The sequence below is a fragment of the Phocoena sinus genome, chromosome 8 (genome assembly GCF_008692025.1).
Source record: "Phocoena sinus isolate mPhoSin1 chromosome 8, mPhoSin1.pri, whole genome shotgun sequence".
Taxonomy (NCBI): Eukaryota; Metazoa; Chordata; class Mammalia; order Artiodactyla; family Phocoenidae; genus Phocoena; species Phocoena sinus.
In genome coordinates this window covers 109,895,152-109,922,300 of record NC_045770.1, presented here as the reverse complement: position 1 = coordinate 109,922,300, position 27,149 = coordinate 109,895,152, and the positions used below count along the sequence as shown (strand labels likewise).

Genomic DNA, 27,149 nt, shown 5'->3' with positions numbered 1-27,149 from the left:
GGATTCGGGTTCGATCCCTCGTCAGGGAACTAAGATCCCACGTGCCGCGGGGCAACTAAGCCCGCACATCACAACCACCAAGCCCGTGGCCTCTGGAGCCTGCACGCTGCAACTAAGACCCGATGCAGCCAAATAAACAAACAAATAAATAAACAAAAATAAAAGCAGTTCTGTAACAAAAGTAACTTAAGTTAGCCTGGGCATCCCCAAGAGGTTGTTTTTGTTTGTTTGTTTGTTTTGTTTTTCTCATTTTGGAAGCATGCCTACATTCCTCAAGCTTAGCGATGCTATGAACAAGAAGCTGAGCCTCAGAAGAAACAGGAGATGGTTACAAAGTGATATCACAAAGCTACAGTGTGGCCTTGTGGCAGGTGCAGGCAGACCCAGGCTCAGGATAGGCCCTGGCTGTGTGGGAAGTGACAGCTGGAGACAGTCACCGTGGGGCTAGGGGGACCGTCCACTGCCTGTTGCTGGCTCATCACACCTGCTGGGGAGAAAGAAAGACCACAAGCTCTCCAGCTTACTCCACACAAAACCTAAGGTCCAGATGCATTAAAGGCCTAAACGTGAGTAAATGCCAAGAGTATTAGACTACAGCAAGGGAGAACATCGTTCTAACCGAGATTCCAAAAGCTTGCATGGTAAAGACAGCAACAGTTCCGTGTGGTAAACTGAGATTTTGGAACTTCTAGATGCAGGAAACAGAGTGAGGTGTAAGCCAGCCACTGAATGCAGGTACTGCCATTTGATGAAGGCTTGCAGTATAAAACACATGAAGAGGACTTCCCTGGTGGCGCAGTGGTTAAGAATCCGCCTGCCAATGCAGGGGACACGGGTTCGAGCCCTGGTCCGGAAAGATCCCACATGTCACAGAGCAGCTAAGCCCGTGAGCCACAACTACTGAATCTGAGAGCCACAACTACCGAGCCCGCATGCCTAGAGCCCGTGCTCCACAATAAAGAGAAGCCACTGCAATGAGAAGCCCGCGCACCACAGCGAAGAGTAGCCCCTGCTCGCCGCAACTAGAGGAAGCCCGCGCGCAGCAACCAAGACCCAATACAGCCAAAAATAAATAGATAAAATAAAAATCTTAAAAAAAAAAAAAGTCAGAAAAGGCAAGGCCCAGATGGCCAAGAACCTGGTGAAAAGTAGCAGTTGGATCAGTGCAAACAGAAACAACCAGAAGTGGCCAGCTTCCCCTGTTCAGACGGACTTTATTTTTATTTATTTATTTAATTTATTTATATTTGGCTGTGTTGGGTCTTTGTTGCTGCGCGCGGACTTTCTCTAGTTGCAGCGAGGGGTGGCTACTCTTCGTTGCGGTGCGCGGGCTTCTCACTGCGGTGGCTTCTTGTGTTGCAGAGCGTGGGCTCTAGACGCATGGGCTTCAGTAGTTGTGGCACGCGGGCTCAGTAGTTGTGGCTCGCGGGCTTAGTTGCTCCGCGGCATGTGGGATCTTCCCGGACCAGGGCGCGAACCCGTGTCCCCTGCACTGGCAGGCAGATAATTAACCACTGCGCCACCAGGGAAGTCCCCAGATGGGCTTTAAAACCTTGAGTGCTTCACCTGCTCCTGTGTCACCAAGGGAGGGGAGCTCTGCTCTCGTGGCCGACCCATGGGCACGAGACAGGGCAGCCGAGTTTAAGGTGCATACACAATGTGGCCTACCTCTGGGCGAGTCCCAGGAGAACCGCAGGGAGGGCCTCAGGTGTGCACACACCCGTGTTCACAGCAGCCTTACAGGAAGAGGCAGCCCAGTGCCCATCAGCGAATGACGGACACGCAAACGGTGGTCCATGCATATAATGGGATAGTCAGCCTTAAAAGGAAGGAGATCCTGACACAGGCTACAACATGGATGAAGCTTGGGGACATTATGCTCAGTGAATAAGCCAGACACAGAAGGACAAATCCTGTCTGATTCCACTCACATGACGTCCCCAGAGTCGTCATTCATAGAGACAGAAGGTAGATGGTGGGGGGGGGGGGAGGGGATGAGGAGTGAGTGTTTAATGGGGGCAGACTGTCAGTTTGGGACGATGAATGATTTCCAGAGGCGGATGGTGTGATGCTAGCACAGCAGTGTGGGTGGGATTAATGCTAAAGTCCTGTGCACCGAAAAGTTTAAGACAAAATGGTAAATTTTATATAATGTACATTTTACCACAATAAAATAAAGGTCAGATGTGCACGCAGGATGCCCAGAGACACAGGGCACCGGGGCAGGACAAGGATTTCCATTACTGCTTTGTCTAAAGTTGCAAAAATTCTGAAACAATCTAAATATCCTTTAATAGAGAATGGAGAGGGCTTCCCTGATGGTGCAGTGGTTGAGAGTCCGCCTGCCGATGCAGGGGACACGGGTTCGTGCCCCGGTCCGGGAGGATCCCACATGCCACGGAGCAGCTGGGCCCGTGAGCCATGGCCGCTGAGCCTGCGCGTCTGGAGCCTGTGCTCCGCAACGGGAGAGGCCACAACGGTGAGAGGCCCGCGTACCGCAAACAAACAAACAAACAAACAGAGAATGGAGAAGTAAAATGAGGCAGCAACACGGGGAGAACATCACCACATCGGGAGGACCGAGCCCTGGGTGTCCAGCTGAAGGTGACAGATCTCACCTTCACAGGCACCTCCGTCCCGCCCCAAGTCCCCTAAAATGGCAGAAGGATTTTCGTTTGTTTGCATTTTAGGTGCAAGCAGAACACAGAGAAGGGGAGAGGGGGCTAGCTGGCCGGAGAAGGTAGGCAAGTGGCAGCCCCGGCGCCTGTGGGGCCGGCGGGCTGGAGGCTGCGGGTGTGGGCACCGTCCGCCTGCTCTCTGTGGCCAAGCTCAGGCCAGATGGCTCAGGGCAAGGGTGTTAGGTCTGTTTGGAGTGTGTTCACTCCAAGGAAGGGCTCTGGACTTGTCTGGGCCTGAGGTATGGGTGCACCAATGGGGGATGAGTACCTGGAAAAGAAGGGAGAGACGTGCCCCCAACCAGCTTGAGGAAGTCCGTGGGGCCCAGGGTGACAAAGCCTGCAGAGCACTTCTGGGGCCCGGGGGGCCTTCCTCCCCACGAGCCCACGCCCACGCAACTCCCCCAGTTGGACACCCGGCCAGGGTGGGCAGCGAGCTGCGGGTGGAAGGTGATGAGAGGAGGGACCCCCCTCCCTGCAGCGACCTCCCCACCCCCCTGGAGCGGTGAGCTCACTGCAGAGAGGGGTCGAGAAAGCGTCCCCAGCTGGAGAGGACGACTGAGGGCCAAGGTCCCCATTCCCCTCCCAACGTGGCTCCAGTACAGCTCGACCCCATGCTGTGGCCGGCAGCCTGGGCCTGGCGGTGGGTCCTGCAGCCCCTGGGTGTCCATCTAGCGTCAGGGCCTGCAGGAAGGCCTGGCTGTGGCTGTCTGGGAGGGGCCAGGCCCTGGGCGGGGCTGTGGGTAGAGCTCACCAGGATCAAGGGCACGGAGGTGGCAGGAAGGGCTGGTGAGGGGCACCTGGGGGTCCCTGTCCCTCCCTGGAAGGCCCTCGGTGTGGATACATGACACCCCACACACCCGGACAGGCAGCCCCAGCCTGTCCCGGCCGCATGCAGGTGAGGACGCCAGCCCAGCCTTTAGATAATTAGAGTTTATTTCAGACTCGGCCTCCACTCAGGCCTGGGGTTCCAGTGGCCAGCTGGCCAGGCAAGGGCACATCGGGCTCCCACAGTGCCCACTGCCACCGTGCCATGGGCCCAGCAACGCATGGTCTCCCTGCAGGCACAATGAGGCAGCGGACGTGGGTGATGGTCACCCGCCAAGCGGTTCTACTCTACCTGTGTTATTGCATGTATACGCTTGTTAGACCCCGAGGACGCTGGGTGAGGCAGGAGGCGCCGTCTGTGGGGGGCTAGGCCGGCACAGCTGCCTCCCTGCCAAGCTCTCAGCTGCCCGCAGGACAACTGCCGCACGGTGGGATGGGGGTCAGGGCAGGAAATGTGGGGGCCCAGCTAGAAGGTAAACTTGGGGAACCCCCTCCTGACACCAGCCTTCGGGCTGTCTCTCCACCCAGCCAGGGCTCAGGTGACCGGGCAAGTGGCTCGGAAACTCCGCCCTGTGGCCGCCCGCCTGAGGTCAGCCCCCCGGAGTCAGCCCACCCAGATGAACGTCCCACCCCAAGTTGCAAGCAAAGAGCAGAAATGGGGAGAGTGAAACAGCCACACCCTTTAATGTCCCCACGCGGGCTGGACCCAGGTCAGAACCCATCCCAGACCCCTGCCCAGCCCTGGGGGCACCCACCCTGGGGGCTCATTGGGAAGTTGCTGCCAGGAAGCCCACGGAACCACTGGGGCCCTTGGGACAGGCTGGCACGCTTGGGCAGGCGGGCCACACTCAGCCCACTCCTTCCTCCGCCCTCAGGTGCCCTGGTCCAGCCTAAGCCGCCACCCTGTCAGGGCTCCACCCGTGCTGCTCTGTAACCCACAGAGCCGGGGCTCCTTCTGCCCCCAGGTTCAGAGGGGAAAGTGCTGGGGACTGACCGACCGAGGGGGCTTGGTTTCCACTGCTGGCAGGGGGCCTGTCCCTCTCTCTCTTCCTCTGCGTGTATATGGGGGGTACACAAGTATATGTATTACGTATGTATAGATAGCTGTGTGTGAGCTTGGCATGCACTAGATTCCCGAGGTCTGTACAGGAAGTGGCTGTGCCCCCACCTGGGCACCAGCCATCATTTTTTTCGGACCAGGAAGGCCACACCAAGAATCAGGGCTGCAGCTGCTACAGCCATGCCCCCAGCCACAAACAGGGGGGTCAAGTTCTCGAAAGGGCAGGGGCCTTGGCCCCGTGGGCCCCCGTCGGGGGCCTCGCCCTCCTCAGCCCCATCCCCAGGGCCCTTGGGCTCGGGGGCTGCATCGGGGCTGCTGGGGGCTGCGGGGGTCGGCTTCAGGTTGCTGTGGTTGTTGAGGAGGGCAGGGTCTGCCTTGGCCGGGGTCTTCTTGGCAGGCGGCAGGGTGGGGGCCGCTGGAGGCTCCTGCTTCTCCACTTGGGCCTCCTTCTTCCCTGGCTTAGCCGAGGGGGCTTTCCCGTCTGCGGCGGTGGGTGCTCGGGCCTCAGCAGCAGCCTTGGTGTCGGCCTTGGGGCTGCTGGTCGACTTCCCTCTGGACTCCATGGTGGGTGTGCTGGCGGGCTGCACGGGGCGTGCGTGGACAGGCAGGTGTCTAGACCGCAGCAGCTCAGGACAGCTCACCTCTGGGCATCCTATGAGCCTGGGGGGTGGGGGAGACCCAACGAGGCTGGGACAAGAGACTTGGCGTCCTGTCCAGCTCCCAGCTCCTTGTCCCTATAGAGACCCTGCTCAGTTCTCTGGACCCTCTTCTTCCAGGGCTCAGCCTCCTTCCGGCTTCACCCACCTTCTGAGAAGCCCCTCCAAGCACACAAGCAGGGGCTGTGGGCCCCCTCTGGGCTGGGGTGTTGGGATGAGACCAGCCAGAGGCTTCAGTTTCCTCATCTGTGACACAGTCTTGCCCACACGTGTGCCGTGTCCATCACGCTCACCCAGGGTGGGAAAGAGAGCCCACCCAGGCCTGAGAAGGGTTTGCGGTCACGGGAGGTGGACAGCAGCCCCGTGGGCCTGGGCAGAACTGACTGCATACCCTTCTCAGGGCTGGGTGGGCTGGGGGGAAGGCAGGGCAGGGTGGGAGCCCAGAGTCTGGGCTCTCGGGCCTTGGTGGGGTAGGAATGGGCCCCAGGCCGCCAGGACCTGGATGTGACAAAACCAGGGTGTCTTCTCAGAAGGCTGGAGAAGGCAGGGTGGCAGTGACAGGCCTGTGCCTCCCAGCCAGCCATCTACTCCCCCCAGCGCCGGGCACCCCCCCCACCCCATGACCAGCCTTGCCTGCTCCGGCCTAAGAGCAGGGAGTCCTCCGTGACCCTGAGGCCGCGCCTGCCTCTGGGAGTGGAGGGAATCCCTGGTGTGAGTCTGGGGTCGGCAGGCGCCCTGTCATCAGCCTCAGCACCCCCGAATCTGGGCCAGGCAGAGGACGGGGGCTCTGGGCTGTAGGGAAGGCCTGGCCCAGATCCTCAGTGTTTGGGGAGGGCAGGGGGACTGGGGGCCTTGTCACTCTGGACCTGAGTCTTCCCTCCCCGGACACCGGCGGTCCGCCGCTTCTCCAGGAGGTTGAGAACTCCCACCTCAACCCTCAGGGAGAGGGAGCCTGCGTTGGGGGTGGCAGCCCCGGGTCCCCACCCTGGTAATGCACACTAACTACAGTGAAGGTCGCCTGAAGGTCACGGCGTGATGTGGGTGTCCTGATGAAAGGCCCAGCTGCTGTCCTACTTCCCGGGGAACCCCAGCAGCCCCTCACCCCTGCCACTCTGGAGGGGGACCCAGCTGCTGGGTATCAAGTTTGCAAAGGGCAGGGGGTCCACTCTCCACCTCCCCCAGACCCTTGGTTATTTCTGGCTCATACTAACGTCACCCGGCTACCCCTCCCCCTCCAGGCCGCTGTGCCCAAGAGAGCAAGGGCCTCGGAGGGCCCCCGGTGACCTTCATAGCGGAGAACCGCTGCTGCTTCCTGCGGGGCCCAACGCCCCCACCCCACCCCAGACCCCAGGCCGTGGAGTCGCCGCCGCCTTACGCTGCTGCTCCCGGCGCTCCCACCTCGGCGCAGCGCGCTCTCCGCGGGACCTCGGCGGGCGGCGGGCGGCGGGCGGCGGGCGGCGGGCGGCGGCTGCGGAGGAAGGACTGGGAGTTTCCCACAATGCACTGCTTCCGGCGCAAGAAGCGGAGCGGGACCGCATCAGCGCTGGCCCCGCCCACCTGCTCTCGGCCGCCACAGCGCCCCGAGCTGGCTGAGACCTCTGGGTCCCCCAAACCCAGCTCCGCTTTTGATCCCAAGGGCAGCTTAGAGTCAGGGAGGTGAGGGGCTGAGGCTGGCTTTTCCGCAACCCCATCCCAGACTGTGAGGGAGTCAGGAGGCCACTCCAGCCAGGACCCCCTCCAGCCAGTGTGCCCGTCAGTGGGTGGGCAGACGGACCCAGGACTGCCAGGTGAGGGGAGCCAGTTACCAGAAAAGGAGGGCGCCCTTCCCCTTCTCACCGCTACCAGAGTCTCAGAGAAGAGGCATCTACTTAGAATATTTATTTATCTTCTTACATGACAAGACACAAAAAGTTACAACTTCTTAAAACTCTTGAATTCGAAAGAAAAAATATATAATTCTGTAAGCAGCAGCAGCAGCAGCAGCTTCCAAGGTACAGATGTGACGGGAGAGGGCAGCTCCCAGGAGCAACCGCAAACTGCGGGGCCCAGGCCTGAGCCCCAGGTAGTGTCACTGGGAGGGGCCTCCAGAGAGGGGGCCCGGGGGGTGGGGGAACACAGCACCGGCACGTCAGACCAATCACCAACACGATCACGTGGCTGGGGACGGGGCAGGGCAGGTGAGCCTCTGCCGCAATTCACATCAGTGGGGTGCGGGGTGGGGGTGGGGGCGCTGGGAGGGCGGAGCTTTACTAATTGTTGCGGGGCCGTACGCAGAGGCCCAGAGAGCAGTGTGGGCACTGGGAAGGCTGGAGGGGCAGCTCCTGGCACCCCTGCAAGAGGAGCACACGCTCCCAGGCTCCAGACTGGTCCTCGTGCCTGCCCTCCCCTATGGCCAATCCTGCACCAGGGTGGTGGTCTCAGAAGAGGGGTCTACTAAAGGTGCAGCAGGAGGGGGCAGGCCGGAGAAATGAATTTCTGGACGGGGGCAGTGGGGAGTCTAGGGCACACACAGCACACGTGCGCGCACGCACGCACACGCACGCGCCTGGCCATGTGGGGAAAGGCAGCAGTCTCCCCAGCAGCCCCATCCCTGAGGGGCCAGGCCAGCAAAGGGCTGCCACTAGCTACTCCCCACAACATTCGTACATGCGCCCCGAGTTCACACCCCTGGGTCCCCAGCCTGGGCTGGAGGCCAAGGGGCCTACCAGGAGGGAGGCTGGGTCCCACGGTGGGGGCGGGGAACCTGTCCTGGGAGTCAGAACGCAGGGTGACCCCCAGCCTAGGATTCCTGGCTCAATATGGGGGGCAGGAGAGCCCAATCCTCCCGCAAGGCTGGCCAAGGCGAGAACAGCGGCAGGGGAGGCTGGACGGACAGACGGAGGGATGGACAAAGCCACTTGTGCTCAGCAAGTTAATAAATAGGTTTGTGCAGGGTCCCCTCTGTGGACTAGGGGCCAAGCCTCGGGGACGGGAGCTGGTAGACTGGAGGGGAGGGTCCAGCTTGCCCAGCCCAGGCCTGGGGGCCCCCAGTCCAGAGACCAGCTCTGTCCCTGGGGGTGTTCAGAGGGGGGCCAAGGTGGGCAGGGCTGGCTCCAGGAATGTAAAGATTTCTGAGTTTTCTACATAAGACGTTGATCCCAGCGGTTGTGCAGGCAGAACCCCACCAGGCCCACGTGTGCACACTGTGTGGACCCTGCACCCCTTCCTCTCCCCCCACCCCCACGTCCATGTGGGGAGAGATTCTCGCATCATCCGGGTGCGTTGCCTGGCTCTGGCCCCACTCTGGTCCCGCTCAGCTGGAGGGCGTGGGGTGGCTGCCGGGCTCAGGGCTGGACTCACGGCAGCCCCAGCAGGGTCTCGGCGATGCCCAGGAAGTAGACCACCTGAGCAATGCCGAACAGCGGGGCGATGACCAGGGCGCGGCAGTAAGCACCCTTCAGGAAGGCTGTGGGGCCCTCGTTCCACAAGATCTTCCTGTCGGGGGAGGGGAGTCAGAGCTGCAGGGCTGGGGCCGCCCTACCCCCGCCCCGCACCCCCCGGGGGCTCACCAACCTGGCGCAGTCCAGGAACCCCGAGTAGGTGTCCTCGTTGACGCCGCGCTGGAGCGTCTGGAGCCGGGTCTTCACCACTGCAGGGGGCGTGCGGGTCAGTGTGGGCCCCTTACCGCCGACCCCACTCCTCAGCCCCGTCCCCAACCCGGGCCCAGGCCTGGGCACTGACCATCACAGGGGTTGACAGCCACGGCAGCCGCGCTCCCAGCCACACAGCCGGCCAGGAAGGACACGTAGAAAGGAGACTTCTCCCCAGATGCCGGCCGGCCCAGCTGGTTCAGGTTGGCAAAGAGGGGGAAGTAGACGATGGAGAAGGGGACATCCCTGCGGAGGGAGGGAGGTGGTGACTGGCTGGGAGGTGAGGGGCAGGTGGGCGGGCCGCCCCCAACCCTCCCTGCCCCCCTACCTGAGCAGCGTGGCCCCCAGTCCCTTGTAGAGGCCGGCGATGCCGTGGCTCCGCAGCAGGTCCCGGGTCAGCTGAGTGGCTGTGGGCCGGGGTGCAGCTGGAGGCTCCACGGGGGGCTGGGCACCCCCCCGGCCGGAAAGCTGGGCCTGGCCAGATAGGGTCTTCCTCTGGGCGGCTGGGGAGAAAGGGGACGGCCTGCTGGTCTCCCTCTCGGCACGAGGCACGCGGTGGCGGCAGGGCAGGGGCCCGGCTAGTTCCCCCGCCCAGCTGCCCTGCCGCCCCGCGCCCTCACCAATGCGGCCTGCGTCCTGGAGCTGGATCTTCAGCATCTCCATGGGCGTGGTCACGATCACCTGGCAGGTGCCGGCCCCGCAGCCCGCCAGCATCTCCTTGAACAGGGTCAACTTCTGCCTGCAGTAAAGAAGGTGGGGCTGCAAGGAAGAGTCAGAGGCCCCGGGGGCCTCCCAGTGCACCCAGGAGTGAGGGGGCGTGGGAGGGGTGGAGGCGGAGGCAGCCCTGTGGGGTACAGACCTCCGCAGCCTCAGACACCCTCCAGGCTCTCCAGCAACAGGCGCTGAGCCCAATTGACAGATGGCTCCTGGCAGGGCCAGGGAAGGGCCAAGGGGCCGTTGTAGAGCAAAGAGAAATGCAGTGGGGGGGGCGGCTCAAGTGCTCCAAGGGACTACTGGCCTTTCAGCCCCACCCTTGGGTGATGGGGAAAACTGGTCAGTGCCCCCGAAATCCCAACCTACAAGGGGCAGCAGGCAGTGGCTGGGGGCCAAGGACCCCTGGGGGCCTGGGCACCACTGACTCAGCATCTGGGGACAGAGGAGGAGGAGGAGGAGGAGGGGGAGGAGGAGGGGGAGGGGGAGGGGAGGACGGGGAGGAGGGAAAGGAGGAGGAGGGGAGGAGGAGGGGGAGGATGAGGAGGGGAGGGGAAGGATGAGGAGGGGAGGGGAAGGAGGAGGAGAGGGAGGAGGAGGAGGAGGGGGAGGAGGAGGAGAAGGAGGAGAGGGAGGGGAAGGAGGAGGAGGGGGCCCTGCAAGGTCAGGGTGAGGGGCCCCCAGGAGGACAGAGCCTTCGTCCTTTGTCTGGAAGCACAGACTCCTCCCCCTCACGACCCTGGCCCCCAGCAGCCGGCCGAGCCCCTCACCCGTCCTTGGAGAGCTGGTATCGGAAGAAGTCATTGGCTGCCAGCTTGATGGCCTTCTCGGGGGTGACGAGGGTCAGGTTCACGGCAGCTCCTGTGTGGCACACGGGGGAGCACAGACAGGTCAGTGGCCTGGGCTGGGGAGGCTCTCCGCCAGCACTCGCCTCCCAGTTGACAAAGCCCGCCCCCGGTCACTCCTGGGCTGCGTCCTGCCCTCTCGCCCACATCTGTGCCTGGCAGGGGCGGGACCGGCGGGCCAGGCAGTGCCTTCTCCAGGCTTTCTGCTCAGCCTCCCCCGTAACCCTCCCAGTCCAGTGGGCGGCCTCCCTGAGGGACACCTCCCCTGGGCTACAGACGTGCTCGCGTTGGGGTTCTGGGTAAGGCCACAGTCCGGCCTGGCGCGGGTCAGAGATGGGGAGGCAGTGGCGAGCGCCTCTCAGCGGCGAGGACTCAGGGCTGCACAGCATCTGGGCAAATCCAGGCTTGGAGATTGTCTCCTAAGCTGCTTTGCAGTAACAACCCCATCCCTCCCAATCTCCTGGCACAGACAGGGTCCCACCCGTCCCGGGAGGCAGGGGAAGGGCTGCAGCCACTGTGGTAGAGACAGTGTCCTGCCATGCTGTGCACTGGTAGTGAGTGGGGGACGGGGCTGAGAACTGCCGTGCCCCAGAGGTCCCACCCCCCGTCCCCCCAGCACCCAGGGCCCGGCTGATGACCCCCGGTGCAAGTGCAGCCAGCCCCCATGGGACAGGTCCACACCGTCACACCCGGCACAGGTACGCCGCCCTGCCCTGGCTTCCCACCTGCCTCCCCGCCGCTACGGTAGGACCCCTCTGGGGCTGCAGGAGGGTGCTACCCAGGCCTGCCCCGTCCCCAGCCTCACCGCGGTACATCCCGAAGTAGCCCTCTGAGCGGATGGTCTTGATGAGGCAGTCAGACCTACAGCCCAGGGGGTGGGAGCGAGCAGGGGATCAGTCTGGCATCCAGCAACGGCCCCAGCCCTGACCCAGGGAGGCGCTCCCCCAGGCCTGCCCCCCCTCAGTTTCCCCTTTGGTTTAACGGGATGGGGGGGACCCAGGAGCCGAGCGCAGAAGTCTGCCCCACACCCATGGCTCCACGCCTGCTACCCGCCCCCCTGCAGACTCACATGCTGGTGTACAGGCGCTGGCCATTCTGCTGGTTCTGCAGCCTCGTCTTGGCCAGGTCGATGGGGAACACGCAGGTGACCCCGATCAGCCCAGCGATGCCGCCATTGATGAGCTTGGCTGGCAGACTGTGTGGGCAGAGGGAGTGTCAGGACGACCTCCTGGGCCATAGGTCGGCGGGGAGGGGAGGGCAGGGGTGGGGTGGGGCTGGGTGGGGTTCTGACCTGATCTGCTTATCGGCCATTTAACTCGGGAGCACTCAGGTAGGAGGCGCAGAGGTGGATGCCAGACAGCGGAGGTGGTGCTGGGGGAGGGGGAGGGGCGGTCCTCTACTTCCAGGGGAGCTTGAAAACCAACACTTCTGTCCTAGAAGAAAGAGGGAACTGGGATCAGCGCGGGTGGGCAGACCCACGGCTCAGAGGCACCCCAGAGGAGTAAGCCTCCCCAGCCTCCCTCTCAGGTCTCCTGAAGGGGCACCGAGCCCTCCCCCCAGCGCCCCCTCCCAGGCTGGGGCCCTCCGCACGTCCTGGGCGCGCAGTGTGCGGCGAAGCGTTGCCCCTTGGCCCCATCCCTGGGCCACCCGGCTTCCCCTCAAGGCGCCCCCACCGGCTGCGTGCTCCCAGCTGGCCTCGCTCGCTCACGTGCGCGGAGCCCTTTAAAGGGCCAGGCGCCTCTGGGGAGGCAGCAGCAGGGGACGGGGCCAACACGCCGGTCAGGGCGCCCCTGGACTGGGCTGTGACGGCCCCCATCCTTGAGCAGAGGCAGCGGGCACCTGCCCTCTTCAGGAGGGGGGTGAGAGTGCCCCAGGATCCACACTAGGGCTCAGCTCACAGCTGCCCGGTAGATGCTGCCCCCACTCCCGTGGCAACTCCACGCTGGACCCCCAGACCATCCGCTCCCCTGGTGACCGGAGAAGCGCCAACACAGCCACAGCCAGCCCTGTGCCCACACTCCCAGGAATTTCACCCCCAGACTCACACCCAACACACCCACACACACGGAGGAACCCAGCGACCAGGACCTCTGGGAGGGGGATGGCTGACCTTCCGAGGCTCCCTGGGGCCAGTCCCCCAGCTGCTCCAGGGGTGCAGAGACAAGAGGCCCCTCTCTCTAGGGGCAGGGTTGGGGAGCCAGAGCCAGCCTCGGGGGCCTCCTATTCAGGGGTACAGCCATAAAAACTGGGCTGTGGGGTCCTCCCCCCGCACTGTGGTCCCCTCAGAGGCCAGCTGTCACAGGCTCCCAGCCGAAGCGCTGCCACCCAGGGTCACACGGCTGGCTCACACCTGTCGCCCCCCGAGAACTGGTGACCTTCACCTCAGCTTTCCTGGGCCGGGATGTCCCCTGCCTCCTCATCAGCCCCTCCGCCCCCCGCCGCGGTCCCGCTCACCCCAAGGTGCACCGGACCGGCTCCTCCTCCGCGACTACAGCCCGCGGGCGGGCGGAGGAGATCCAGCGGCCGAGGGCGGTGCCGGCTGCGGGGATTGGCTGCGGGGCGGGGCGGGGCGGGGCGGGGCGGGGCGGGCCTGAGGGGGGTGGTGACTTTCTCTTTCACTTTGGGCGGGATGAGGCTCCCTGCCCCTGTGGGAGAATGGACGAGAAGAGGGTGTGACAGCTTCTGGGAGGCAGGGACTGGCCTCGGAGCCCCCGCCAGCCCGTGGGGCAGTGGGTCAGACTCGGGCTGACCCGGCCAAGCCACGCAACCGGTTCACAGGGACCCCAGCCCCCGACCACCGTGCCCCCAGCTGCCCCATGGGTTTCTGTTTGCAGCCTGCAGGCTGGATCTGCCTAGGGCCCTGGGACCCCAAGGATAGGGCTCTCTCTGTGCCCAGGCATGGGGGATCTGGTGCCACGGGGTGGAGATGGGTCTGTGTCCACTCGTGCCTGTGGGACTTGTGGGTCTTTTGGGGGAAGGTGAACTTCAGGGAAAACTCACGCTGGAGCAGAGAAAGACATGCTTGTCTGCTAGAAAGGGCCAGGGAGGGGGTGGCTGGGCCTCAGAGGCTACTGGTTGCCACCCATAGGCCTGTTCACCTGGCAGGTCCAGAGGGCATGGGAACCAGTACTCCCAGAGCCCTCTGCCCTGCCAAGCTGCACCCCCCGACTCGCCCAGGGCCTCAGTGCCAGGACCTGCTTCTCCGTGCCCCAGCCTGCAGAGAGGAGTCTGACCTCTGCACTTCAACCTGACCCTCTCTTCCCACCCCCACCCTCCCCCACCCTCCAGGTGTAGACTGGCCACAGCCGTCTCTCTCCGCTGTCCCAGACCCTTGGGGGCAAGGTCCACATCCTGCCCTATGGGGACTGAATGAGCCCTGCCTCCCGTCTGGGGTAAGGGACATCTGGGTGATGGGGGCCCCGGAAGTCAGACTATCCAAGGTGGGGAGGGGAGCAGCTGCCCCAGGAAGACAGGCAGCCCTGGGGTCCCCCATCACACCCTGCCAGCTGGAGTGGGGAAGACGGGTGCAGAACTGAGAACAGTGGGGGCGGTGGGCTCTGCCGGGAGACGACTGGCAAGGGGTCCTCCGGACCCTGGATGCTCCTTTTTCTGTCCTCACTCAGTGTTCCCACACCCTGCTCATGAGACAGCTTGGAGGGCCCTCCCCTTGCGCCCCCATGTTGCCATAGAAACCTGGCAGCCCCAGCCAGGCCTGAGGCCCCAGGGCTGTCAGCCCTCCCTGTACCCCCTCCGGTTCCCCGCAGCCTGGTAAACTGGGATTGCAGGGAAGGCTGTGGACACCGCAGCTCACAGAGACCACCCACAGGACGATGCTGCTGCTTCCAGGCCCTCCAGAGGTAAAATCTCCCACAAATGAAGCCGCTGAGCTCCCCACCCCCAAAAAAGGCAATGGGGGTGAGGCTCAGAGCCCGGGACCGGCCATTTGCTCCCCATTCAATCTTCCCCAGCGCCTTCCCCCCGGGGAGGTGCTTTCTGTCCAGCCGTCTGGAGGGGCGCCAAGCCGGTGACAAAGGAGGCGCGGGGTGGGAGTTCAGAGCTCCGCTTGGAGGCTGGCTCAACTCCCCGTCTCGCTGGAGGGGGTCCGGACGGGGCCCGGACCGCCACGCTGTCCCCCTCCAGGCGATGGCGACTCCAGCCAAGCACGTGTCCCCATACGTCCAGCAGGGCCCCACGTGTGTCCCCCCTACGGCCGGGCTTCCGTTCCTTGGCCACCGGCCCCCGTCTCCTACCCCGCGGGGACACGTGTGCGCGGGGAGCGCGCCCGGCACCGCCCGGGGCCGAGCACGGCCTCCCACACTCCAGCGGCAGCGGGTCGCGGGCCCCGCAGGAGCCGCCTCGTCCGGGCAGATGTCACCTCCCACAGCCGTCGTGGTGCCCCTCGCCCCCGCAGCCGGGCTGCACTCGGGTGGGCGCCGCGGATGGGAGCCGCCCCGCGGGCACTCACCGCGCGCTCTGCCGCCGCCGCCGCCGCCGCTCTCGCCTCCCCGCCGCGCCGCGCGCCCGGCTTCACCTAAGCGCGGGGGCGCGTCCGCTCGGCGCCGCGCGCGCTCCGCCCCCGGTCCTCGGCCCGCTCGCGGCCTCCGGCTCCCTCTCCTGGCCGCCGCGGCCACTGCGCCCGGCGGGCCACAGCCCAGCGCCAAGCCCTCACCCTAGGTCCCCAAGGGTCTTCCCTGCGTGTCCGGCCTCGCGCCCGTGCATGGGCCGGTGACCAGGGTCTACTCCCGTCGGGCCAGCGGATGGCGAGGTGCGCTGGGACGAGGTGTCCTAGGGGAGGAGCGGTGCTGGGAGGGGACTGAACTGGCCAAGCCCCCGCCCCTCACTGCCACCAAAGGGCAGATATGCAATCCCGCACAGGGTGACTTTGTATCCATCGGGGCTGCGGCCCTTACTTTGTAGCTGGGGCCCCCTGTCTCCCAGAGATCAGGACCAAGAGGAGGCGCTGGGCCGGAGACAGGCAGGAGCGAGGGCTGTGGGGAAGCCTGTGCACAGGCCCCCTCGCAGCAGGGGCCAGGCCTCTGATCTGGCCTCCCCGTGCCTTCCACCTGCCTCTCCACCCAGCAAATAAACTGAGCTCTGAGACAGCAGCCAGGATGGTGCACGTTTGTTACACAAGGAGGAGAGGGTCACTGGCCCCATACCCAGGGAAAGTTTGAAAGTGGGAGCCTCTAACCATTGGCCAGAGGATGTCAGGGACCAGCCCAAAGTCGGTAGGTTCTAGGTCTGGGCAGGCTCGGGGGATTGTGATGCTGAAGAGCCAGGTGGGCCGAGGTCCCCGGGGGCCAGGCTTGTGCGCTGGATGCCCTCCTGGTACTTGCGGCGGCCAAGCTCCAAGACAGCCCGTACCTCTTCGGCCACGTCCCGCCGGTCACTCTGCTCCAGGGCCTCCACGAGGAGCCCCACAGCCCCTGGCTGCCCGGCCTGGCGCTCAGCCCAGGAGAAGAGCATATGGCGGATCTGCCCATCTAGGTCGTCCCTGGGGGGACAGGGAACGGTGAGGGAGGGGCCAGGCCCAGGACCACCCTCCCAAGATGGGTTCCTTCCTCCCTGGGCCAGGGGCGGTCAGACCCTCCCTTTCCTGACTGTTTGCCCTGCCCCCACCTCCCCTGGACAGAACTTCAGCCAGCCTCCAGTAGGCAGGCCAGCAGCGGGAAGGGAGGCTCAAAAGAACTCACCGGAACTCATGCCGGATGCGCTGCAGCTCCCGGTAGGGCAAACCCAGGTGCAGGGCCACGGCTGGCCAGTCAGGGCCCAGGCGCCCGGCCACATTTAGCAGGTTGCTCTGTGTCAGGAACCCAGTCTCGGCGTCACCCAGGTTCAGAGGTGCCAGGGAGAGGCCAGCCCCCTGCCCTGGGCCCTTGGATCCCCGCAGTCTCTGTGGGGAGGACGCAGTGGCAGTGAGCCCTGGCCCCGCCCCTGGCTCCAGCCCATACCCCTGGCCATCCCCTTCCCCCTCCACACACGCTCCCCCCGCCAGGCCGCACCGGCAGCTTGAGGGGCAGAGTGGCCATCCACGGGGCGTCTGCACCCCTCTTCTGCCGAGCAGCCTCCGCCTCCTCAGGCACCTCCTCTGGCACCTCTCCTCGGTAGAAGGACACCTGTGGGTGGGATGAGGTGGGCTTCAGTGCTCTGGCCACGGCCCAGGCGGCCCGGGGGGCCCTACCCCGTTGGCCCACCTGGCCCCTCACGGCCTGAGCCCGCCGGTCCAGCGCTGTGGTCACGTACACCTCCTTCAGGTTCTTCAGGTGTGAGTAGAAGACGAAGCACACCCTGCCCTCCACACAGTCTGGACGGTCTGGGGGCAGAGGGTGGGCTCAGCAGGGACTGTAGGGGCAGACCCCAGGGTCCCTTCTCTGGGTGCAGGGGGCCTACCGGCATCCACGTTGATGCCCCTCTCGAAGGCAGCGAAGAATTTCTCCCCCTCAAACATCTCCACGGTGTCTGAGGGCTCCGGGCCACGGTAGCGCTCCAGCAGCCGCCGCAGGGTGCTGTCCACCTGCAGGGGCGACCCACTGGCTGGGAGCCCAATGCCCTGCCCTGGCCCCCTGGCCCCCACCCCGCCCTCCCAGCCCTCTGCCCCCGCCCCCACCTTGTTGCGGGGCAGGCACTGCAGCAGGACCTGCTCGGGGTCCCGGCGCCTCTGCAGCGCGATGAGGCTCACGCGGTACAGCCGCAGCCGCTCCCAGGCCTTCCGCGCCAGGCCCCCCACGCAGGTCTTGGTGGTGTACCAGAGCCAGTACCTGGGAAGGCTGGGGGTGAGCGGGGTGCACAGGCCAGGGCAGGGGTGGGGGACCGAAGAGGCAGAGGGAGGGGCCACTGACCAGGAGAAGCGCGTGACCTGGAAGCGAGCATACAGGTGGGTGAGCTCCAGCGCCACCTGCGCCGTGATGTCGTCCCAGGTGGCCGCGGGAGGGGCCCGGTACAGCAGGTGCAGGTGCGAGCGGTCCAGACTCAGGCCTGTGGGTGGCAGGGGGCCACAGGCTGAGGCCTCCCTGCCCGGGGCCCCCCTTCTGAGCACTGTCCCCCCCACCCCGTGGCTACAAGTCCAGGAGGCCACACAGCCGCCTCTCACCTGTGACGCCGGGGGGCAGAGGCAGTTGCACGGTGACTGGCCGAAGGAAGCTTGGGGGGCCGCTCTGGGAGAGGTAGAGCAGGGGGCTGGCGGCCGCCTCAGGCTCTCCCAGCATTGCCGGCAGTTCTCTGCTGCCCACGCGCACCACCTGGAGCAGAGGGCACCCGAGCGATCACCTCTGTGCCCAGGCACCACCCGCCACCCGTGGCAGCTGCCCTGCCCGTACCTGCATGCGGGCATGACGGGGCTCCTCAGTGGCCCCAGGGGGGAATGTGACCTTGACCCCAGGATGTCCTGAGGAGCACAGCAACGTCCCCTCTGGTGGCACCAGGCAGGCGTCAGACACAGGGCGCGAAACCACGAAGAACCAGGAGAAGTGAGGCACCTGGCAGCGAGCCCAGAGCCGCTGGGCGTGTGGGGGGCAGAGGGACAGGGTCAGGGGCCTCGCCGGGCATGGGGGGGCAGAGGGACAGGGTCGGGGGCCTCGCCGGGCATGGGGGGGCAGCGGGACAGGGTCAGGGGCCTTGCCGGGCATGGGGGGGCAGAGGGACAGGGTCGGGGCTTCGCCGGGCATTGGGGGGGGACAGTTGGGCAAGGGCAGAGATGCTCCCTTCCGAGATGGGCCTGGACAGCCCTCACCTTGGGCGCCTCTTCCTCCAGGTGGGTCTCCAGGTCACTCCAGCTATTGTCACTCAGGGTCCTGACCACCACCTCACGGCAACGCCGGGCCCGTGGGGGCACAAAGAGCAGCCACAGGCCCACGTCCTGCCAGGCAAGGGTGCTGTGAGTGCCAGGGCCACGGTGGGGCCCTCCTCACCTGCCCCGACCCGCCCCGGCCGTACCTTCTGGAAGGCCACCCCGTGGGGCTGCAGCTCCAGGACACCACTGAGCAGAGAGTCATGGGGACCCAGAGGGACGAGGCGGGGCTCTGGCAGCCACAGTCGATAGCGGATGGTAACAGGGGTAGCAGTGGCTCCCACAGGGAACTGCAGGCGGACACCGCAGGCCAGGGTCACAGAGCAGCCTAGGGAGGTCACGGCGAAGCTGAGGGAGACAGGGTGGACATCGGGTCAGATGCAGCAGGGTCCCACATGTCTGAGTCTGGCGCCCTGGGCAACTCTAGGAGACCCCCAAGGCACAGGCAGGTGGACAGGGTGACAGGGTGGACAGACGCTTTTGCAGCCCGGCCCCTCCTCCACACCATACCTGTCCAGATCTGAAGTCAGCAACAGTCTGGGCATTTCTGGGACCACGGGTGTCCCTGTGGAAGGACAGATGGGCTGTTAGGATGGTGACGACACCTGCGTCCTGTCTGTGGTCTGCCCCCGTCCCCACCAGTGAGCCTACCTGGAGGACTGTGGGGGTCGGGGCTAGGCCCACCCAGGGGGTTTCCTTGCAGTCGCACGAAGGGGGCATCCAGTAGCTCGGGGGGGACGTCCCGGAGCTGGTTGTCCCTCAGGTCGAGCCGGGCGAGCAGCGGGAGACGGGCCAGGCCGGCAGGTACCGAAGCCAGAAGGTTGCTGTGCAGAACGAGGAACCGTAGGGACCGCAGGCCCGCTGCAGGGGCGCCAGCTTAGGGCCCGCGGAGGCCACACAGGGCCACCCCAGCCCTGCAGCGCCAGGCCAGGCCGCTCACGCTGGGGCCTCCCAGAGAAGCCCTTTCAGTCTCCGCCCTTTGGCTGGACGAGAGAGCTCGGGCAGGCCTGCACAGGGAGCCTCAACAGCCAGGGAAGTGGGGGGCAAGCAAGGGCTGCCGAGGAGGGCGAAGGCTCGAGGTGGGCCAGCCTGTGCGCGCGAGGCCCTGCACAGGAGAGAGGGCTGTGGGACAGGGCAGGCTGGGCAGTGGCCGACGGCCCATTAGGCCCGGGGAGCCAAGGCTGCGACTCACCAAGGGAGGCAGGGAGGCCCTGCAGCCGGTTGGAGGCGAGGTTGAGCTCGGCCAGGCTGCTCAGGCCTCCGATCTCAGGGGGCAGAGCATCCAGAAGGTTCTCAGAGAGATCGAGGCGCTGCAGGCTGGACAAGGACCCCAGGGCTGCGGGCAGCGTTCGCAGGCGGTTGTGGGTGGCAGCGAGGAAGGTGAGGGCGGCGAGGGCCCCCAGGGCCTCAGGCAGCTCTGAGAGGCAGTTATGAGAGAGCAGGAGGGCATCCAGGCCACACAACTGTGGGACACAGGCTGGCAATGTCTCCAGGCTGTTGAAGCTCAGGTCCAGGTGGGCCAAGTGGGCTAGGCCACTCAGGCTGGCGGGCAGCGTGGCGAGGGATCCCCGGAGGCAGGCACCCAGAGCGTCCCGATGTTGCCCACCTGGGTGGGGGAAAGGCAGACATGGCTCTCAGAGCCAGAGTCCCAGGTCCCAGCTCAGCCCTGCCAGCCAGGGAAATAGGTGCATGGAAACACAGACCTCCACCCCAACCCCACTTAGACAGCGAGAGATGGACACAGATACTGGAGAGTCACCAGCAAATGAAAGAGGCAGCGACAGACAACACAGCCTCGTCTCGGCTGACAGTCACCACCCGTGACCCACCCCAGGAGAAATACCCACACTGGGGTCTGCTGGAGACCCCACTGGCAGCTGCCAGGTCCAGGAGCCCAGGCTCAGCCAGCTTCCTCTCGGGGTAAAAGGGGTCGGGTAGTGCTGTGCAGAGAACAGCGATGAGGCTGGGGCCGGGGTTTGCCTTTCAGGACCAAGAAGCAGAGGCAGGAGCCAGCGATGCGGCTGGGACCAGGTGGGGCTCACCTTTGAGGACCAGGGAGCGGAGGCGTGGCAGGCTCCAGGGCAGACGGGCCAGGGTGGCCTGCAGCAGCTGAGGGTCCTCGTGGCCACTCAGCTGCAGGAACTCCACCTCCAGCAACTGACGGACCTGCTTGGCACACAGGTGCAGCAGCCGATGGCAGCCCCTGGGGTGTAGGTCCAGGCTCAGCCGGTTCCCAGCCAGGAGAGGGGGCGCCCCCAGCCTCGCATCCACAGCATCTGTAACGGCTCCTGCCGCATCTTCTACAGCCGCTGTCTCGGGCTCCAGCCCCTCCGCCACTGCAGCCATCGCCCACCGGCTGTCCTCGGGGGCCAGACATGTCCCAGCTCGCCAGGCAGGCCTGCTCAGGCAGGGCCCAGGGAGGCTGCAGAGTCAGGGGGAGGAGCGGGTAGGAGGGGGCTGGGCGTCCTCTAGCCAGAGGAAGGGGGACTCTGGCTGGGGAGAGCTCTTGAGCCAGGCCAGCTGGTCCAGAGCCCAAAGCCTAGGCTGCTGGACAGATAATCGCTGAAATGGGGCCGGGGAATAGGACTCCCCAAGGCTGGGAAGGCAGCAGGCAGGGAGACCTCTGTGTGCAGAGGGGCTTGGGGACATGCTTGAGGGAGAGGGGAAAAGTGAGGCCTCACGTCCCAAATCTGGAAACTTGACAAGGGACTCCTGGAGGTGTCAGGTCCTATTCCACCCCCCACCCCCTCTGGGTCCAGCCCCACCTCCAACCTTCACATTCCTCGGCTTTGACCAGAGGTCCCGGCTCTCATCTACCACGTGGGGCCGGTGTTCCAGGCAAGGGCCGGGTGATCGTGCCTGCGTATGTCAGAGCAGCGAGTGTGAGGGGGTTCCTAAGGACCGGACCCCACTTCCTGGCGCCTGGAGGTGGGCTCCCCGCCACTTCCAGCTCGCACCTCGGTCCGCGGAGAAGGTCGGTGCACCGCGCAGTCGCGGCCCCCACCGCTCGGGTAGGGTCCTGGGCGGAAGAGCGCGCCCTCCCCGAGCCGCCCTCCCCACGGCGCGCCCGCGGCCCGCGCGTCACCTGCTCCCGGCGGCGCGTTTCCGGGTCCTGCCGCATCGGAAGCTCGCCTCATGTCCGGCGAGGGTCCGCAGGCCGGGATCTCAGTGTCCCTCCCGCCCCGCCCACCCGCCCTCCGCCGGTCGCCGCCCTGCTGCACTCAGCTTCCTGTAGGCCTGCGTGCCTCTGCCGTCCAGCCTTCCGTGGGAGGGCCCGCGTTGCGCGCCACCAAACCCAACCTTTCAGAGGTTCTCTCGGGCCCTGGGCCCGCTCAGCTCTAGGGCTGTGCATTCCCGGCCCCATGCTGAAATGAGCTAGTGCGATCTCTGGCTGCAGGGGGTATTGGGTGCTGATCAAAGCTGCTGCCCCACACCACCTCCTGCCAGAGGACAGCTCTGAGAATGTCCCCAGCCAGCCCCAAAGGCCTCCTCTCAAGCCCTGCAGAGCCTGGGCCCCAGCTGCAATGGCCCTCCTTTTAGGGTGATCACTGTGGGTCACATGCCCCCAGCAGTGGACTTCCTTACATGCTGCCTCCTATCTTTCCGCATCTCACAAGGAAGGAAAAGGCGGCTCCGAGAGATCAGATGTTGCCCAAGGCCACTAGCTGGTGAGTGCCAAAGCCAAGGACCTCAAACCAGGTCTGTCTGACTCTCGAGAACCTTCCCCACTCCCGCTTCCTCACCCCGCACAGTCGGTGCCTATAAACGGACACATGAACGCATCTGCTTCTGCCTGTTCTGCCCCAAATGATACCGTGTGCACCCTCTTTCCTCCACCCTCGCCAGCTACCGCCATCCCTCCTACCCGGATGGGCAGTTTCCACCAGGCCTCCATTCTCCCCAGCTCCTATGCCCCCTTCAAGTTTCCACATAGCTGCCAGAAGAATTTAAAACAAACAAACAAAAAACCAATCACAGGAACATTATTCAGTCTTAAAAAGAAATGAAATCCTGACACATGCTATAATGTGGATGAACCTTGAGAGCATTACTCGAAAGAAACAAGCCAGACACAAAAGGACAAATGCTGTATGACTCCACTTCTGTAAAGTCTCTAGAGCAGTCAAATACATAGAAACGGAATGTAAAATGGTGGGGGCCAGGGGCTGGGGGAGGGGACTGGGGAGCTATTGTTTAATGTGTATGGAGTTCAGTTTGAGAAGTTCTGGAGCTAGATGGGGGTGATGATTGCACAACAATGTCAATGCACCTAGTGCCCCTAAATTGCATGGTTAAAATGGTAAGTTTTACGTTATGTATTATTTTACCATTTAAAAATTTAAATAAAAACAATCACAACACTTGCTTGTGTGATTGCAGTAAAGTCCCATCCTTCCCAAATGGTTTCCCCACTTTACCGCAGCTGTGTGACCCTGAGCAAGAAAACCTTTCTACGCCTGACTTCGTCTATACGATAAGCGTACCGTGTGGCTTGCGTTAACAAACCAGTGCTTGGCGCTAACATGCGGGTTCACCTGCTGTCAGACCCCGCATGGGCTGGCTGCTGCCTCTGAACCCATCTCCGGCCACCTTAGTTGGGCCTTTGCATCTGACCCCTGGGGGCTGATGCTCGCCCCACGTCTTCGCAGGGCCGGCTCCTACTCATCCTTCAGCCCCGTGACAGTGTCAGCCTGGGACTACCTCGTTTATTTACTTTGTGTGTCCGCGCACTAGAACCTGAGTTCTGCGGAGGCAGAACCGGGCCTGTTCCCTCTCAGGACTGACGCCAGCCTGCAGCAGGGTTCCTGACACGGAGAATGAATGAGTGACGTGTGCTACGTGTGCTACGTCCGTGTGGACCCTGAGGTCTGTCCCGAGCCGACAAGGCCAGGGCGGGGGGGGGGGGGGGGGTCACGTGGGCTTCGGCACTCTTGGCTCCGCTCCTCGGGGCGGCGGTTACAGGGCCTCCCAGCTTCGGCCGGAGCTCCCACCAAGGCGCTGGGGGGAAGCAGCAGCTCAGGTCGGCGGTGTGAGCGCGCGGAGCAGCTCGCCCACCCCACTGGGCGGGCCGGACAGCGAACTCCTGTTCCCGCGGCTGGGGACCACCTGAGACCCGAAAGGGCAGCGGTCTGGACCAGTGCAATAGCGCCCGGGCCACGTGCGGCCCGCGCAGGCAGCAGCGTAACCGCGCTTCCGGTAGCCATGCACCATGGGACTTGTAGTTTGCCGGCCGCGTCAGCCTCTCCCGCAGAGATGCGTCCTGGGCGTGAAGGCTGCGCTGCATGGTGGGAGCTGTAGGCGCCGCGTGGCATCCTGGGAGCCCTAAAGGGAAAAACGCTGCACTTCGGACTCGCGTCTCGCTCTGCCCCGCTTCCCCCAGGGATCTCGGGGGCACTCACCCCACTGTATACAAGAAGGTGTCCCGGAACTGCCTTTCGCCTTTGCGGCGGTGGCCGCGGGACAAGACGGGATAATGGCGTCACCTACGTCCTCCTGGGCTAGGCACCGTCTGACATCACTAGGAGGCGCCCTCAAGGGGCGCTGCGCGCTGGTTCCGGAGGCTTCTGGGTAGCGAATTATCCCCGCCCCCCGCACCGGCGCCTTCCTTTCCGTGCCTAACGCCGCCGAAGCCGCACGCGCGAGGCTTCTCCGCCGCCGCCAAGTTAGTGGGGCGGGCAGGCCGGGGCGCGGGCCGGGCCGGGAGTGCCGCGGAGGGAGGGCGGGCGGGGCAGGGCGCGAGCCGAGCCTCTGCGGGGTCCCCGGACCGAGCCACGCGCGGCCGCGCACGGGCCGGGGTGGGGGCGGGAGGCCTTCCCATAACGCCGCCGCCCTCTCCTCGCGCCGCAGGATGCGCTACGTTGCCTCCTACCTGCTGGCCGCCCTCGGGGGCAATGCCTCCCCCAACGCCAAGGACATCAAGAAGATCCTGGACAGCGTGGGCATCGAGGCGGACGACGACCGGCTCAACAAGGTAGCCGCCTCGCTGGGGCCCGAAGTCCCCGGTCTGCTCTGTACTCTGTACAGGGGGACCCCTCCCTTACCCGACCCGGCGTTTCCCTTTGGGAAAGTGTAGGTTCCTGCTGATTTCTGCCAGCCCATATGGTTTTGGGGTTGCTTTGATGTACTGGTATAGCCCGAAGGAAGAAAAAGTGGGGGTGAAACCAGATCTCAGCTCAGAAACACAAGTCACGTGTAATTGAAGGTTTCTTAGTAATTTTTTTTTTTTTAACGAGAGCGGTGATGTTCATCTTGATCTGGTTTTCTTTCACCCAACTTGGTGAAAGTTATTTTGACACGTGTTGAGTGTAAAGTGAGATATTTTGCATCCTTTCTCAGCAGTAAGTTTTGGTGTTAGTTTTTACACGCAGGGCGTCTTAGTTCACCTGTCCTGCGTCGGTCGTGACGGCTGTGCTGGGTCCAGGGGTGTGATGGTAGGCCTCGTAAACTAGGCCACTCCTCTCTTTTAGGTCATCAGTGAGCTGAACGGAAAGAACATCGAGGACGTCATTGCCCAGGGTGAGGTTCTGTCCGGGGCTTTCGTTTTCATGGTCCATTCTAATTCCTGCCGGTCAGCCTGTGACCTGCCAGGTTTCGCTTGTGGACCAGAGCACCTTAGAAGCCTTACCCAGAGGAGTGAGCAGGGTTTCAGTGGGCTCAAGCCGCGGGCGCTTCTAGACAGTTCCGGGACAGGGCGCCCGTGCTCTCACTGGGCTTTTGTAAACAAGTCTTTCCACTCCTTCTTGGGGTGCTAGGGCTGACCACAGGCCCCTGCCCTGTGGTATCAGACTGGAGTATGTGGGACTTGTCTGGAAGTTGAGCTCTTGGGGAGCTGTTTCTGTCCTTGGGTCCGTGACGGGGCAAAACCAGTTCAGCAAACAGTCTGGTCTGTGAGCTCGCTGCTGGACACTGGAGCAGCGGACTTTACCTGCCTGATTGTAAACATGTTTGTCTAGCTTACCTCCAGGGTAGGGCGCTGTGGTCTTGTAGCCCTGCTGGAGGGACTCCTAGAAGCCGGTTTCTGGCAGTGGCAACAGACTCTCCTGTGTCGGAGAACAGGAACGTATGACGTGGATCCTAATACGTTGGGCTAAGTGTCTGGTTACTTTTTTTTTTTTTTTTTTTTTTTTTGTGGTACGCGGGACTCTCACTGTTGTGGCGTCTCCCGTTGCGGAGCACAGGCTCCGGACGCGCAGGCTCAGCGGCCACGGCTCACGGGCCCAGCCGCTCTGCGGCATGTGGGATCTTCCCGGACCGGGGCACGAACCCGTGTCCCCTGCATCTGCAGGCCGACTCTCAGCCACTGCGCCACCAGGGAAGCCCTCGTTACTCTTGAGTAACATTGAGGCCGGGCTCCTGCTGTGGTTTCACCTCTCCCTTCTGATTTCTGTAGGTATTGGCAAGCTGGCCAGCGTGCCAGCTGGCAGGGCTGTGGTCGTCTCTGCTGCCCCAGGAGCTGCAGCTCCTGCTGTGGGTTCTGCCCCAGCCGCAGGTAAGTGGAGGCTCAGGCAGCTGTCTCTGCAGACACACTGGGGTCTTTGCTGGGAGTGTGGCCTGCACCGCGGGCATTTCTCACCACGCTCTTTCTCCCTGCAGCAGAGGAGAAGAAGGAGGAGAAGAAGGAGGAGTCAGAAGAGTCAGATGACGACATGGGGTTTGGCTTGTTTGACTAGAGCCCACTCCCCTGCAAATAAAAATCTGTTGACGTATTTCTTGAGCTGCCTGTGAGCCCTTCGTCAGAGTGTGGTGTCTGCATCCTAGTCTCATCCCGGGATGAACCAAGGCCCTTGCGCGATGAGGTGGAGCGGGTTGCCTGAAGAGCCAGGAGTGGAGTGCCTGGACGGGGAGCACTTTCTGTGTGTCTTGAGTGTGGCCAAGCCTTGAGTCCCCTTCTTGGGCATGGTCCTGGCTCCTGGACTGCCAGGGCCTTCCTAGGAAATGAGGCCTTCAGGGGGACACCCACGAACACTTGAAAAGCAGGGGTGGGTGGTCTCTGCCCTGTGAGGTGGGTCAGGCTAGTTGAGGTCAGCAGCTCCCGCAAGGCTGAGAGAGCCTCAGTTACGCACAGGAGATGTGCTGGTGGGTGTGTGGTCCCCAGATGTCAGTGTGGGGGTCAGTGCCCCGGCTCTACCTCTCCCCTGAGCAACTTGGACTTACTTCCTCTGAGCCTGTGTCCCCAGCTGTCTGGTGGGCCAGTACCTTGGCTGGGTAGATCCAGAAGTGGTTTGTGGGCAGCAGTGTTGGGCTGCGTGCTTGTCGGGCCCGCCCATGCTCTTCCTGCCAGGCTCTGGCCTAGAATGTGGGGCATAGGGGAGAGGCCCTCCCACTGCCCACCCAAGCACCATCCTGGCCCTGCAGTGCAGCTATTGGCAGTCGCCCAGCAGTGCCAGGCCACCCAGTAGATGCTCAGCTTTGCTTTCTGAAGGCTGTGGTGTGCCAGTGGTAGGCCAGTGTGAAGGACTTGCTTCTATGGGCTTGTAGTTCTGGAGGAGAGTAATGAGTGTGGCACGAGACAGCAGGGCTGGGTGCGTGGGGGGCCCTCCCTCAGGAAGAGGCCCCAGGGCAGGGGTGTTCATGGGTGGAGGGAGAGGGCTGAGGGCCTTTTTGCTACCCAGAGAAGTGGGGATTAGAAGAGGGCCTCGGGGGAGGGGGTGTGGGACATGGGGCTAAGGGGGAATGAGGAGTCCTAGCAGTGTGGGGTGCAAGGGGAAAGTATGAGTGGGGTGAGAGGTGGGGCTGTGGATACCCAGAGACACAGGTGGCAAGGGGCCGTGGTTCCAAGGTTAGGGTAGAGACGGCCCACCAGAGGAGTGACGCAGGGTCCAGGAGCAGAGCTCACAATCCCAGCCTTGGAGGCTGAGGAGAAGGGCCTTATGTGGGCCAGAGGACACCGTGGGCGTAGGGGCATGACACCTCCCTGGCAGTCAGTAGATACCAGGGCTTCTCCTCTGTGCAGACAGGG

General features: G+C 63.9%; 4 protein-coding genes and 1 non-coding gene across 11 annotated transcripts; 2 read left to right on the top strand and 3 right to left on the bottom strand.

Moving 5' to 3' along the window:
* Nucleotides 1-4,163: 4,163 nt before the first annotated feature.
* CEND1 (cell cycle exit and neuronal differentiation 1) lies at nucleotides 4,164-6,718 on the bottom strand. Of its 2 annotated transcripts, none has more exons than XM_032642107.1 (2): nucleotides 6,595-6,718; nucleotides 4,164-5,223 (listed from the first exon to the last, which is right to left on the bottom strand). In XM_032642107.1, the coding sequence occupies exon 2, from the start codon at nucleotides 5,124-5,126 to the stop codon at nucleotides 4,686-4,688; it is 441 nt and encodes a 146-aa protein (XP_032497998.1). In that variant the 5' UTR covers nucleotides 5,127-5,223; nucleotides 6,595-6,718; the 3' UTR covers nucleotides 4,164-4,685. The 2 variants fall into 2 exon arrangements, with proteins under 2 accessions (XP_032497998.1, XP_032497999.1); XM_032642108.1 differs by having other exon boundaries at nucleotides 6,618-6,682.
* Nucleotides 6,719-7,082: 364 nt separating this feature from the next.
* SLC25A22 (solute carrier family 25 member 22) lies at nucleotides 7,083-14,933 on the bottom strand. 2 transcript variants are annotated; one of them, XM_032642101.1, is made up of 10 exons: nucleotides 14,870-14,933; nucleotides 11,696-11,837; nucleotides 11,474-11,599; nucleotides 11,210-11,265; nucleotides 10,330-10,420; nucleotides 9,469-9,587; nucleotides 9,177-9,351; nucleotides 8,940-9,094; nucleotides 8,772-8,847; nucleotides 7,083-8,693 (listed from the first exon to the last, which is right to left on the bottom strand). In XM_032642101.1, the coding sequence occupies exons 2-10, from the start codon at nucleotides 11,713-11,715 to the stop codon at nucleotides 8,555-8,557; spliced, it is 957 nt and encodes a 318-aa protein (XP_032497992.1). In that variant the 5' UTR covers nucleotides 11,716-11,837; nucleotides 14,870-14,933; the 3' UTR covers nucleotides 7,083-8,554. The 2 variants fall into 2 exon arrangements, with proteins under 2 accessions (XP_032497992.1, XP_032497993.1); XM_032642102.1 differs by lacking the exon at nucleotides 14,870-14,933 and adding an exon at nucleotides 12,859-12,978.
* Nucleotides 14,934-15,511: 578 nt separating this feature from the next.
* PIDD1 (p53-induced death domain protein 1) lies at nucleotides 15,512-21,371 on the bottom strand. 5 transcript variants are annotated; one of them, XM_032642097.1, is made up of 17 exons: nucleotides 21,276-21,371; nucleotides 20,956-21,049; nucleotides 20,233-20,612; nucleotides 19,383-19,796; nucleotides 18,842-19,051; nucleotides 18,701-18,755; nucleotides 18,337-18,538; nucleotides 18,134-18,259; nucleotides 17,721-17,900; nucleotides 17,495-17,642; nucleotides 17,244-17,379; nucleotides 17,012-17,162; nucleotides 16,795-16,918; nucleotides 16,599-16,717; nucleotides 16,407-16,520; nucleotides 16,098-16,297; nucleotides 15,512-15,898 (listed from the first exon to the last, which is right to left on the bottom strand). In XM_032642097.1, exons 3-17 carry the CDS (start codon nucleotides 20,534-20,536, stop codon nucleotides 15,640-15,642), a joined length of 2,742 nt encoding a protein of 913 aa, XP_032497988.1. In that variant the 5' UTR covers nucleotides 20,537-20,612; nucleotides 20,956-21,049; nucleotides 21,276-21,371; the 3' UTR covers nucleotides 15,512-15,639. The 5 variants fall into 5 exon arrangements, with proteins under 5 accessions (XP_032497988.1, XP_032497984.1, XP_032497986.1 ...); XM_032642093.1 differs by having other exon boundaries at nucleotides 17,012-17,379; XM_032642095.1 differs by having other exon boundaries at nucleotides 17,012-17,379; nucleotides 20,963-21,049.
* A 2,051-nt stretch (nucleotides 21,372-23,422) lies between these two features.
* Nucleotides 23,423-25,904, top strand: RPLP2 (ribosomal protein lateral stalk subunit P2). The gene is made up of 5 exons (XM_032641967.1): nucleotides 23,423-23,852; nucleotides 24,038-24,161; nucleotides 24,658-24,706; nucleotides 25,581-25,679; nucleotides 25,784-25,904. Exons 2-5 carry the CDS (start codon nucleotides 24,039-24,041, stop codon nucleotides 25,858-25,860), a joined length of 348 nt encoding a protein of 115 aa, XP_032497858.1. The 5' UTR covers nucleotides 23,423-23,852; nucleotide 24,038; the 3' UTR covers nucleotides 25,861-25,904.
* LOC116758879 lies at nucleotides 24,737-24,871 on the top strand. The gene has a single exon (XR_004351267.1). It is a non-coding gene; the product is annotated as a small nucleolar RNA SNORA52 (small nucleolar RNA).
* Nucleotides 25,905-27,149: the final 1,245 nt, after the last annotated feature.